Genomic DNA, 13,411 nt, shown 5'->3' on the forward strand with positions numbered 1-13,411 from the left:
ATGAAGGTTGATGAGGGGTGTGGATGGGCTACATTGAACGTTTCTGAAAAGAAGGTGACGTGGCAAATTAGACAACTGCAGTGATCTACAGTTCAGAACCATCCTATTTGGACTACAACGAAAAACGATTGTGGAACTTTGGATATGGAACCAGTGTGCTTGACAGGTGTTGCCCCACCTTGCACAAAACAATATCCCATTAGCAAGAAAGCTATGGCCGCTACTAAAGTAGCGGAGGCTCCTAACATCATCAATCAACGTAGTACACCATGTAATCCAGCTACTCTGATGCTTCCTCCAGATACCACATTACTTGAACACGACTGTTGTGAGTTAGTTTTGGATTAGCTCTCTGATGGGTTTATTAAGATTCATCCGTTGGAAAAGCCTGAGTTTATCTTATACACAGACGGTTCAATTATTGTGGAGGGGGGTGTGAGGAAGGAGGGATGGGAAGTTACTAAAATGGACAATGTGATAGCGACAGGCAAGTTAGATTTGAGGAAAGCAGACGTTCACTTTGTGAGTGACACACTGCTTACCTATTGCATACAACTCTCTAATGCAGTAGGAGAAATCATAGACAGACAAGTGTTAACAAGTTTTTACAAATTAATCATCAATAAGTATTCAACCACTTTGTTATGGCAAGCCTATATAAGTTCAGGAGTAAACATTTGCTTAACAAGCCACATAATAAGTTGCATAGACTCACTCTGTGTGCAATAGTGTTTAACATGATTTTTGAATGACTACCTCATCTCTGTATGACACACATACAATTATCTGTAATGTCCCTCAGTCGAGCAGTGAATTTCAAACACAGAATCAAACACATAGACAATGACGTTTTCAAATGCCTCGCAACGAAGGACACCTATTGGCAGTTGGGTATTTTTTTTTTAAATAGACATTAAATATCCCTTTGAGCATGCTGAAGCTATTAATTACATTTCGGATGGTGTATCAATAAACCCAGTCATTGCAAAGATACAGGCTTCCTTCCTAACTCAATTGATGAACTCAGAGATTAATGTAACCGCTCATAGATTTCATTATGAGGCCAAAAGTGACTTTAAAACAGTTACAGGGTTTTATGACTTTAAAAGGAGAAAGCTGAGGATGGATCAACAACATTGTAGTTACTCCACAACAATAACCACATGACAGAGTGAAAAGAAGGAAGCCTGCTACAGAATACAAATATTCCAAAACATGCATCTGATTGCAGTAAGGCACTAAAGTAAACCTGTAGAAAATATGGCAAAGAAATGTAATTTATGTCCTGAATACAAAGCATTATGTTTGGAGCAATTTCAGCACAACACTGAGTACCACTCTTCATATTTTCAAGCTATGTGGTGCAGCATTATGCTATGGGTATGCTTGTCATCAGCAAGGACTAGGGGGTTTATGATATAAAATAAACAGAATAGAGTTAAGCACAGGTCAAATCCAAGAGGAAAACCTGGTTGTCTGCTTTCCAACAAACACTGGGAGACAAATTCACCTTTCAGCAGGATAATAACCTGTGCTTACATGGATTTGCTTACCAAGACGACATTGAATGTTCCTGAGCGGTCTAGTTACAGTTTTGACTTAAATCGTCTTGAAAATCTACGGAAAGTTTTGAAAATGGCTGTCTAGCAATGATCAACAACAAACTTGACAGAGCTTGAAGAATTTTAAAATAATAATAATGTGCAAATATTGTACAATCCAGGTGTGCAAAGCTCTTACAGACACCCAGAAAGACTCACAGCTGTAATCGTTTCCGAAGGTGATATTAACATGTATTGACTCACGGGCGTGGATACCTATGTAAATGTGTTATTTCTTTCACTTTGTTATTATGGGGTATTGTGTGTAGATGGGTGAGAAATAAAATATATTTAATACATTTTGAATTCAGGTTGTAACACAACAAAATGTGGAATAAGTCAAGGAGTATGAATACTTTCTGAAGGCACTACTACGCAACCATAATTATACTGAACAAAAATGTAAACTCAACATGTAAAGTGTTGGTCCCATGTTTCATGAGCTGAAATAAAAGATCCCAGAAGTGTTCAATATGCACAAAAAGCCTATTTCGTCAAAAGCTTGTGCACAAATTAATTTACATCCCTGTTAGTGAGCATTTCTCCTTTGCCAAAATATGCCACACGGGTCAGGTGGATGGATTATCTAGAAGCTGATGAAACAGCATGATCATTATACAGGTGCACCTTGTGCTGGGGACAATAAAAGGCCACTCTAAAATGTGCAGTTGTCACTTTAAAATGCCTCAGGTTTTGAGGGAGCATGCAGTTGGAATGCTGACTGCAGGAATGTCCAATAGAGCTGTTGCCAGATAATTGAATGTTTATTTCTCTACCATAAATCAACTCCGGCGTAATTTCAGAGAATTTGGCAGTACGTCCAACCGTCCTCACAACCGCAGATCACATTTAACCATGCCAGCCCAGGACCTCCACATCTGGCTTCTTCATCTGTGGGATCGTCTGAGACCAGCCACCCAGCTGATGAAACTGAGGAATATTTCTGTCTGTAATAAAGCTCTTTTATTGGGAAAAACTCATTCTGATAGCTGGGCCTGGCTCCACAGTTGCTGGGCCTATACCCTCCCAGGCCCACCCTTGGCTGCACCCCTGCCCAATCATGTGAAATCCAAAGATTAGGGCCTAATGAATTTATTTCAATTGACTGATTTCCATTTCCTATATAAATGTATATATTCAAAGCCGTCTATATACCACAACAAACCGATGCTGGCACGAAGGCCGCACTCAATGAGCTGTATAAGGCCATAGGCAAACAAGAAAATGCTCATCCAGAAGTGGCGCTTCTTTTTTCTGAGTTTATGAACATGCAGCAATCTTGAAATTGTTGCATGTTGTGTTTATATTTTTTGTTCAGTATAGCATGAACCAGCCTGTCATGAACCTAGCCAACCACCTGCAACATAGCTGCACCCCCGGGTGGCTTCGCTCTCATTATATTTTATGACAATATTTTACCTATGCAACATAGGTACTGGACCTCGGGGCTGACAATCATTATCATGTTGCAATACTGCAGGATCTCATGTAGGCTCCAAAATCTCAGAATCAAACAAATGTAACTTTGTAGCAGCAGAAGATCATGGGCCAATGATCTTGAGGGTGAAGCCAGGACTGATTGAGAATCAGTAGCAGCACCGATGCAGAATTGGGTGGACCGTAGCTCAGAGCTAGCCCACAGCGCTGATGAAAGAACCAGAGCATTGATGAGTTCCGGTATCTTGTCATTAGTTGCCACCATCAATGTTCAACAGAGGTTCTCCAGGTGCCGCTTGTGCTCAGCATGCAGGTAGCATAACATGAAAGAGAGGACAAAGCAGTGCTAGATCTGGTGCTGATGACTGATGTTATATGCTAATGCATTGATCTAGGGTTGTATGAGAGTGTGGTTACCACGAGTGTCCATAATGCAAACGGAACTTAAGAGCTCATGCATGATTAAAAGGGAAGAACAGTGTATTTCAGACTGAAGAACCAATAAAAGCCATCATACAACACTGTTGCCTTAACTTGGACTCAAACGTGTGGTCGCTTCTCCATAGGACAAGAGAGTAGCAGACAGATGGATCCTGAGCAGACTACGCACCGAATGGTTCTGACACCCGAAAATATCTGACACTCTTCTATCGGAGCATGATAAAGGATGCATTTTCCTGACTAAAATTTGGAATAGAAAAGGCATTCATGGTTATAGAACAGAAGATATCATAGAGAGAAGAGACATTCCATTCAAATAGCATCAAACATACAGTATACCAACAAACCCCCCAAAACAGCAACTAAATGGTAGCTACGTATAACCACCTGTACTATCTAATTAGCCTAGTAACCCTACTGATACAGTGGCTTGCGAAAGTATTCACCCCCCTTGGCATTTTTCCTATTTTGTTGCCTAACAACCCGAAAATAAAATAGATTTTTGGGGGGTTTGTATCATTTGATTTACACTACATGCTTACCACTTTGAAGATGCAACATATTTTTTATTGTGAAACAAACAAGAAATAAGACAAAAAACAGAACACTTGAGTGTGTATAACTATTCACCCCCGCAAAGTCAATACTTTGTAGATATCAAGGCACAAGGCGAGACCCAGATGCAGACAAAGGAGGCAGATGGTTGGAGTCTTACAATGTTTATTAGTCCAAAGGGGTAGGCAAGAGAATGGTGGCGGACAGGCAAAAAGGTCAAAAGTAGATCAGAGTTCAATAGGTAGGCAGAATCAAGGTCAGGGCAGGTAGGATGATCAGGCAGGCAGGAAAGTAGTCCAGAGTCAGACAGGGGTCAGAACAGGGAGGACTATAAAAAGAGAATAGAAAAGGAGTATGGGGAAAACACACTGGTTGACTTGACTAAACATACAAGACGAACTGGCACAGAGAGACAGGAAACAGAGGGATAAATACACTGGGGAAAATAAGCGACACCTGGAGAAGGGTGAAGACAATCACAAGAACAGGTGAAACAGATCAGGGCATGACAGTAGAGCCACCTTTGGCAGCAATTACAGCAGCAAGTCTCTTGGGGTATGTCTCTATAAGCTTGGCACATCTAGCTGTAACCCTCTCACCAGGCTCGAATATGACTCTCACAATATTAACTTATGCAGAGTATCTCAGCAGCATAGGATGTTAGGTGAGAAGGACATCTCCAATAAGAATTCCTATTGTAAACTATCTAGGGTTATGACAATAGGGTATTAACTTCAGAATAAATGATTATAGGTTTTTTTGTTATTGAATCAGGATAGACCATCCCATGCATTAAATTAAATTGAGACAATCAATGACTCCACCAACTCAATATACATAACGTTCCATATGTGTATTAGAACATTGTCAAACACAAATACATTTTCAGACACAACAAAAGAAATAGAAAATAATAAACCCCAATGAGTCCAAATTATTTCAAGTTCGCTTAAATAAACCGTTGGCGCGCGTTGGAGCTCAAAAAATGATGACACCCAAAAATATCTTGAAGCACCTCACGTGGTGGTTACTCACTGCTTGGTAGATATTCCCTCAGCGAAGTATGGCAATTCCATGTAGGTTTCCTCACAAAGTCCAAGGCAAGCACAGCTACCCATGCAGACCGTACTCCTTAGCCGTAACCGATATCCCATGGGAACACGAACTCGTTAAGCTTCCCAAGCAATTATCTCCCAGTGTCACACGATGCTAGGCTAACCTCAATGCTGACAAATACCTCCACGACGAGACGGTAGCTTCAGTCTTTACTGAGTTTTAACAAAATTATAACAACTCTTTTATAAAATAAAACATGTATTTCCCTTCATATCCTAGTAGGTATGGGTTTTGTTCTAGTTCTTCTTTTATCATTAATTTACCAACCGTCCTAAGGTAAAAACGTCCATCCTTTTCATCAACGTCTTTTTTCTCTCTTTTTTTCCCAGGCCTCTCGTTAACCAGGTCAAATCCCATTGGCCACAACTTAACGAGCAACCTTATTGGTCAAAACTTACAATTCAAAGTAAAACAAACTATTCACTTATACATTAAATAAATATTTCTTCAAAAGCATAATGCATTAACAACATTACAGGTTAGGAGTAAGTCAATTATCTTTTAAATATATAACCAATTAATTATAACAAATAAACTCAATACCTGGTTCAAACAAGGGTATTACACTCTCCCCCCACCAAAATTAGGCATGTCCTCATGACTTGTAAACACACAGTTGAAAAGTAATAAGTAACCGTGTCAACTCTTAACTGTCTACAACCTACAACTGAGACAAATCTTGTTAGATAATTGAAAAGGAGATACATTTGTATTTCCCTTATCCAATCCACTTGTATAGTGTGGAACAATATCTGACAACTGGGGCTAGACTTGGAACTCCAGGTTTATCATAGGTAAGTAGTACAGGAGCTTTCTTTATTCTCTGAGATCTTCGTATCCCTGGTCCTATTTCCTCTGAAATTTCCACTTCTCCTTGAACTTCTTGTTCCTCTTCTTGAATCTCCTCCATTGAATTAGATGTCTCATTATCATCTGCTTCAACTCCAGTTGCGACCTTAGCTTCTTGACTGGACTCTATTGCTTCTCCAACTTGTTCTGTTCTTTCAGATTCCCCTGTCATTTGATTCCAGACTATGTCTAGGTCCAAGCTAAACGGTTCCGACATCTCTTCCACTTCTCGGCTCATACAATTTGTATTAGGCACGTCATACCATACTCCGATGTCCTCATCTTCTGAGTCAAAATCCTTCTCATCTTTTGGATTCTTAACCTCTTCAACTTTCTCATTATTCTGAGGAGTACATTTCCCAGGCAACTTTTCATTTCCCTTTCTCGTCCTCCTTCTTTGCAGGGTCCTTCTACTAGGAGTTAGTTCTATGTTAACCACAGGTTCTAGGCGCACTTTCTGCCCCAGTGGTAGCAGGTGATTCCGATGAAGAATCTTATTGGGTCCATCTCCACTTTCAGGCTTCAAACGAAACACAGGTACGTTTGACATCTGACTCTCCACCACATATGGCGTAGAAACCCAGCGATCTGCCAGCTTATGTTTTCCATGCAGTCCTAGATTCCGTATAAGAACTCTGTCTCCAGGCATAAGTTGCGTGTAGCGAATCTTCTTATCATATCGCTGTTTGTTTTCATGGTTTTGCTTTCCAGCAGTGCTCTCAGCAACTTTGTAAGCAGCTTGTAACTGTTTCTTCATATCAGATACATACTTGAGGTATGTTCTCTCTGATGAGCTATCACTCGAGACTCCAAAACAGATATCAACGGGCAATCTAGCTTCACGTCCAAACATCAGAAAATAGGGCGAGTAGCCAGTCGCTTCATTCCGAGTACAGTTATACGAGTGCACTAGATGACCAATATACTGACTCCATTTTTTCTTTTGAGTAGGATCAAGAGTTCCAAGCATGTTCAACAAGGTTCGGTTGAATCTCTCGGGTTGTGGATCTCCTTGAGGGTGATATGGTGTTGTCCTTGACTTCTCCACTCCAAGCATATTCAGTAGCTCACGGATGAGTCGACTTTCAAAATCTCTACCTTGATCGCTATGCATCCTCTTCGGAAGACCATAATGGATGAAGAACCTTTCCCACAATACTTTGGCGACAGTGGATGCTTTCTGATCCTTCGTAGGAAAAGCTTGAGCGTATCTCGTGTAATGATCCGTAATGACCAGGACATTCTCTATGTTACTTGAGTCAGGCTCAATGGACAGGAAATCCATACACACAAGGTCCATAGGTCCCTCACTTTGCATATGACCAAGTGGAGCAACAATCTTTGGAAGTGTTTTCCTCTGTACACAGCGAGCACAGGATTTACAGTAGTCCTCTACTTCCATCTTCATGCGTGGCCAGTAGAACCGGTCTCTGACAAGTCCATAAGTCTTGTCAAATCCTAAATGACCTGAGTCATCATGCAGCGACTTGAGAACAATAGTTCTGAACTTCTCTGGAAGTAGTAACTGAGCACGACGAGTTTCGTTTGGCGGATGCGTGATCCTGTACATAACTCCATCTTCCATCTTTAGCTTCTCCCACTCTCTCAGGAGCAAAGAGATTAATGGATGTTTGGTCTTTGTCACCCTGGTAACATCATGTTTATTAAGAGCAACCCACATCTCTCCCAAACAAGGGTCTTCTTGTTGCGATGCAGAAAGTTCCACAGTGCTCAATCTGGGCATTTGAGACTTCAACATGCTCAGGTTACAGTATGCTTGAGGCACAGCATGCATAGAGGCTCCCAGCTGATCAATCACTCTACTAGATAATCCAGGAGTTACTCTAACAACATTAGACATCTGGCACATGGCTCGGACACCAGATGCAGGAATGTCTCTCCAATCTTGTTCCACTGCAGATTGCTGATGAGAGCGGCGAGATAAAGCATCGGCATCTATGTTCTGCCTGCCGGGCCTGTACTTGAGACTAAAGTCATAGGTAGACAACGCAGCTAGCCAACGATGACCAGTGGCATCCAATTTTGCGGACGTGAGGACATATGTCAATGGGTTGTTGTCTGTTCTAACCTCAAACTTGGCCCCATACAGGTAATCGTGTAGTTTGTCAACCACGGCCCACTTCAACGCAAGAAACTCTAACTTGTGAGCTGGGTAGTTCCGTTCAGAAGCGGTTAGGCTTCGACTCACAAATGCCACGGGACGCGGACCCTCACCTTGATCTTGGTACAGTACTCCTCCTAACCCTTCGCGGCTAGCATCTACATGGAGAACGTATGGTAACTGAGGATCAGCAAAACCCAACACAGGAGCTTTTGTGAGGCTTTCCTTCAGTGTCTCGAATGCTAATTCACACTTCGCATCCCACCTTGATCCAAATGGTTCTGAGGGGTTAAGGTAGGCTTTCTCCTCCTTAGACTTTCTTCCTTTCTTGGCAGAGGGAAGATATCCACATAAGAGCTGATTCAGGGGGTAACTGACTTTAGAATAGTCTTTCACAAATCTTCTGTAATATCCACAGAATCCTAGGAAAGAACGCAGAGCAGTCACAGTTTCAGGCTTTGGCCACGTGGTGACAGCTTCAATCTTTGAGGGGTCTGTAGCCACTCCATTCTGGGATATGATATGTCCAACATAGTTGACAGATGTGCGGCAAAACTGACACTTGTCAAGGGACAGTTTTAGACCTTCACTTTTCAAGCGGTCTAACACCTTCAGTAACCTCTGCTCGTGTTCCTCTAGCGTCCTTCCAAACACGATTAAGTCATCGAGGTACACAAGAACTTCGAGTAGGTTCATGTCTCCAACTGTCTTTTCCATGACACGTTGAAATGTTGCAGGTGCTCCGGACACACCCTGTGGCATCCTCTCAAATTGGTAAAATCCAACTGGACAGATAAATGCAGTCTTCTCTTTATCTGTATCGCCCATCGGAATCTGATAGTATCCACTTCTGAGATCTAACACACTGAACCATTTGCTTCCACTCAAACATGTCAGAGCGTCCTCCACACGTGGGACTGTGTACTGATCTGGAACAGTGCGCTTGTTGAGAGTCCTATAATCAACACACATACGTATGGTGCCATTTTTTTTCCTCACCACCACAATAGGAGACGCATAGGGGCTTCTCGACTCAGATATGATCCCAGAACTTTTCAAGTTATTAAGGTGCTTCCTCACATCTTCAACGTCAGCTGGGGCCAAGCGGCGAGATCTCTCCCTAAACGGTTTGTCTTCAGTAACTCTGATGGTGTGGTGAGTACTCTTTGAACAACCCACATCAAACTCATGTGTTGAGAACACTTCTTTCCGTTCCATCATCTTTTCACATAACCTCTTCTTCCATCCTTCAGGCACTGAAGAATCTCCAAAGTTGAATGAAGAAGACGTCAGTCTCTCAGATGAATCCTGCTTACTTTTCAATGGGACACCCGGAGCAACATCTACAGGAAACAGATGAGCAATAGGCGTACCTCGTTTAAGGGTGATCTCCTTTGTCGAGACATTCCTGACAGTAAGAGTGATTCTTCTAGATGACACAACTGCAACCGTCTGGATTTCAGGCCTCACTAGAAGTTCGTCGGGGAACCGGGGTTCTTCAGGCCTCTCTACCAGAATGGCTTGAGTAGAAGGTATCCCAGGAAACTTTGGAATTCCAGTAACTCTCATCTGCCCACCAGGTGGCAGGGTGACAGGTTTTGTCTGTGCGAACCAGACCGTTCCTCTTTTCTCTTCATCATCAGTTGAGCTTTCTATCAGCCTCTCATATGCCTCTTTGATAGCAGGATGGACTTGTAGTGTGCTAAGGAAACCTTCACCTTCCTTTTCTTTGCAAGCAGTCATAAGTCTCCTCACTACAGATGTATTGGTGCCGACCAGAATAGAAACGTCACCTTTCATGGCCGGATCTGGACATACCAACACAAGTGCTTCCATGGTCTCTGCTACACCCACAACGGATCCTGAGAACTCAAGCTTGAGTGACAAATAGCCATCATATGGATACTGATCAGAGCTAAGGCCCCATATCTCTAAGTTTCCTATAGGAATCAATGGCAAATGCGTCAAGTACTTGTCATAAAAGGATCTGTACAGTAGAGTAATCTGAGAACCACTATCTAGTAAAGCTTTAGCATAGATACCTTCAATCTGTACAGGAACGACAGAACTTGGACCAACTAAACCTGTAGGTAGCATGTCTTTCATGTCTTCATACTTGTGGCACTTGGTGGAACGTATCTTCACCGGGACGTCAGGCCGCTCCTTTACTGGGTCCCTCTGTAGTTTCCCATAGACCGCTTTTGTTTGATTAGGCGTGTGTTGACTTTCCTCAAGTTCTCCTCACCTTCACAGTTTCTCTTGAAATGGCCATCTTCTCCACATCTATAACAGAACACTCCGGGGTTGCTGTCGGCTTGTGTCTGTTCTTGTGATGGATTAATTCTCTTCTTTTTGCTTTTAAATGCCACATCTGACCTTTGTATGTCAGATTGAGCTGCTGTGACGTTAGCAGACATGAGACGTGTCATTTCAGTTTTTAAACCATTCAGCTCTTTCCTCAGCACTTCTATCTCAGAATTAGCTTCTTTGCAAACTGTGGCAACAGGAGCAACAGCTGATGACTTCACAACACTCTTTGTTGTGTTCCTGTCTTGAATCATGTCCTCCTCCTCCCTTACTTCTTGCATTAGTTCAGTAAAGGTTGGTGGTTCACGCAGTTTATAGGTCATGCGAATACGAAGCGCAACCATGTCATGTGAGGAGGCACCTCTCACTATTTGACCAATGCGTGTGCGATTCATTTCTGACAGCTCAATGCCTCCTTTTCGATAAACAGCATGCAGCAATTTGTCAAGTCTCAACAGGTAAGCTGAAAGCTTCTCTCCTTCATTTTGGAATGTGTTTCTGAACCTTACCATGAGATCAGGTGCACTTTCGGTGGTACCGAATGCCGTTTCTAGAGCCTTCATGTATTCGATCGCTGTAGCATGGGGGTTTCCTGTCTTGAAGAACCTCACAATGTCAGCAGCAGGCCCTTTAAGACTTTCTATTATTCTCTGTTTTTTCACATTGTCGGCGCACTGCCATTCCTCTAGAAAATGGGTGGTTTGTTCAGCCCATGCATCATACTCTTCCTCTCCACTAGGAGTGGGTTTCACACCTGAGAACATACGCAGCTTACGGTAACTCTGAGTCTCAGATGGCACATTGTTGCATTTCTCTACCAGTGAACTTATGGCAATAACCAGTTCAGTGTTGAGGTCAGCACCAGAGGGACTTACCAGGCCTTTAACATCAGCTACAGTCTTCCCTTCACGTCTTAGAAAGGATAATAGCTTCGCCTGAAAATCTTCACCCTCTCTCTCAACAGGAGATGTGACTTGTGAAACTACATGTACAGGCCAGGGACCCAACTCTCCAGGTATCCCGACCACACTTGGCACAGCTATTTCGTTAAGGTTGTTTGATATCTCCACCAAAACATACTGCTTTTTATCAGCTGAATAAGAACAACGACCATGCAGTCTAATTTTACCAAAAGCCTTAACATAAGTCAGTGTTTCCAACAGAACCTCATCAGACACATCCTCTGTCACATTGCTAAGGACAAATGCACGATTAATAGCTAGTTGTTTCTCTCTACACCAGGTAACAATCTCTTCAGCATCCATGTTGTAAGTTTATACCTATACAGCAATGTTAGATAGAAATTCAAAATTTCAATTAAAACATTCAAATGGTGAGTCAATGTAGAATCTTAGCAGATGTCAGCAGTGAAAACAGTGGACAAAGAAATCTACACCAGAGTCATTTCTGAAAATATCCATCAACAATAACAGAAATCCCGGACGAGCCCCCAAAAATGTAACCCTCTCACCAGGCTCGAATATGACTCTCACAATATTAACTTATGCAGAGTATCTCAGCAGCATAGGATGTTAGGTGAGAAGGACATCTCCAATAAGAATTCCTATTGTAAACTATCTAGGGTTATGACAATAGGGTATTAACTTCAGAATAAATGATTATAGGTTTTTTTTGTTATTGAATCAGGATAGACCATCCCATGCATTAAATTAAATTGAGACAATCAATGACTCCACCAACTCAATATACATAACGTTCCATATGTGTATTAGAACATTGTCAAACACAAATACATTTTCAGACACAACAAAAGAAATAGAAAATAATAAACCCCAATGAGTCCAAATTATTTCAAGTTCGCTTAAATAAACCGTTGGCGCGCGTTGGAGCTCAAAAAATGATGACACCCAAAAATATCTTGAAGCACCTCACGTGGTGGTTACTCACTGCTTGGTAGATATTCCCTCAGCGAAGTATGGCAATTCCATGTAGGTTTCCTCACAAAGTCCAAGGCAAGCACAGCTACCCATGCAGACCGTACTCCTTAGCCGTAACCGATATCCCATGGGAACACGAACTCGTTAAGCTTCCCAAGCAATTATCTCCCAGTGTCACACGATGCTAGGCTAACCTCAATGCTGACAAATACCTCCACGACGAGACGGTAGCTTCAGTCTTTACTGAGTTTTAACAAAATTATAACAACTCTTTTATAAAATAAAACATGTATTTCCCTTCATATCCTAGTAGGTATGGGTTTTGTTCTAGTTCTGTCGTCTTCTTTTATCATTAATTTACCAACCGTCCTAAGGTAAAAACGTCCATCCTTTTCATCAACGTCTTTTTTCTCTCTTTTTTTCCCAGGCCTCTCGTTAACCAGGTCAAATCCCATTGGCCACAACTTAACGAGCAACCTTATTGGTCAAAACTTACAATTCAAAGTAAAACAAACTATTCACTTATACATTAAATAAATATTTCTTCAAAAGCATAATGCATTAACAACATTACAGGTTAGGAGTAAGTCAATTATCTTTTAAATATATAACCAATTAATTATAACAAATAAACTCAATACCTGGTTCAAACAAGGGTATTACATAGCCACTGGGATTTTTGCTCATTCTTCAAGGAAAAACTGCTCCAGATCCGTCAAGTTGGATGGGTTCCGCTGGTGTACAGCAATCTTTAAGTCATACCACAGTTTTTCAATTGGATTGAGGTCTGGGCTTTGACTAGGCCATTCCAAGACATCTAAATGTTTCCCCTTAAATCACTTGAGTGTTGCATTACCAGTATGATTAGGGTTATTGTCCTGCTGGAAGGTGAACCTCCATCCCAGCAAGCGTCCCACCCCTGGTACACCCTATCAAGAGCAGGTGAAATATCAAGGGCGCCAAATTTGAAAACAATTAAATGTCATAATTCAAATTTCTCAAACATACAACTATCTTACACCCTTTGAAAGATAAATATCTCCTTAACCTCTCTGGCGCATGTGGGACGAACTCGTCCCACCTAC

The 13,411-nt window shown here is 41.8% G+C and overlaps 2 protein-coding genes across 3 annotated transcripts in view; one reads left to right on the forward strand and one right to left on the reverse strand.

Moving 5' to 3' along the window:
- The window catches only part of LOC115195872 (cadherin-18), a 215,520-nt gene that overhangs the window by 39,858 nt on the left and 162,251 nt on the right, over positions 1 to 13,411 (forward strand). The window lies entirely within an intron of this gene.
- Positions 10,287 to 11,693, reverse strand: LOC115195115 (paraneoplastic antigen Ma1 homolog). The gene has a single exon (XM_029754931.1). It carries the CDS (start codon positions 11,691 to 11,693, stop codon positions 10,287 to 10,289), a length of 1,407 nt encoding a protein of 468 aa, XP_029610791.1.

Source organism: Salmo trutta, chromosome 6 (genome assembly GCF_901001165.1).
Source record: "Salmo trutta chromosome 6, fSalTru1.1, whole genome shotgun sequence".
NCBI lineage: Eukaryota > Metazoa > Chordata > Actinopteri > Salmoniformes > Salmonidae > Salmo > Salmo trutta.

Excerpts from the sequence above, each read along its gene's own strand:
- LOC115195115 (XM_029754931.1), bottom strand. The coding sequence starts at position 11,693 with ATGGATGCTGAAGAGATTGTTACCTGGTGTAGAGAGAAACAACTAGCT.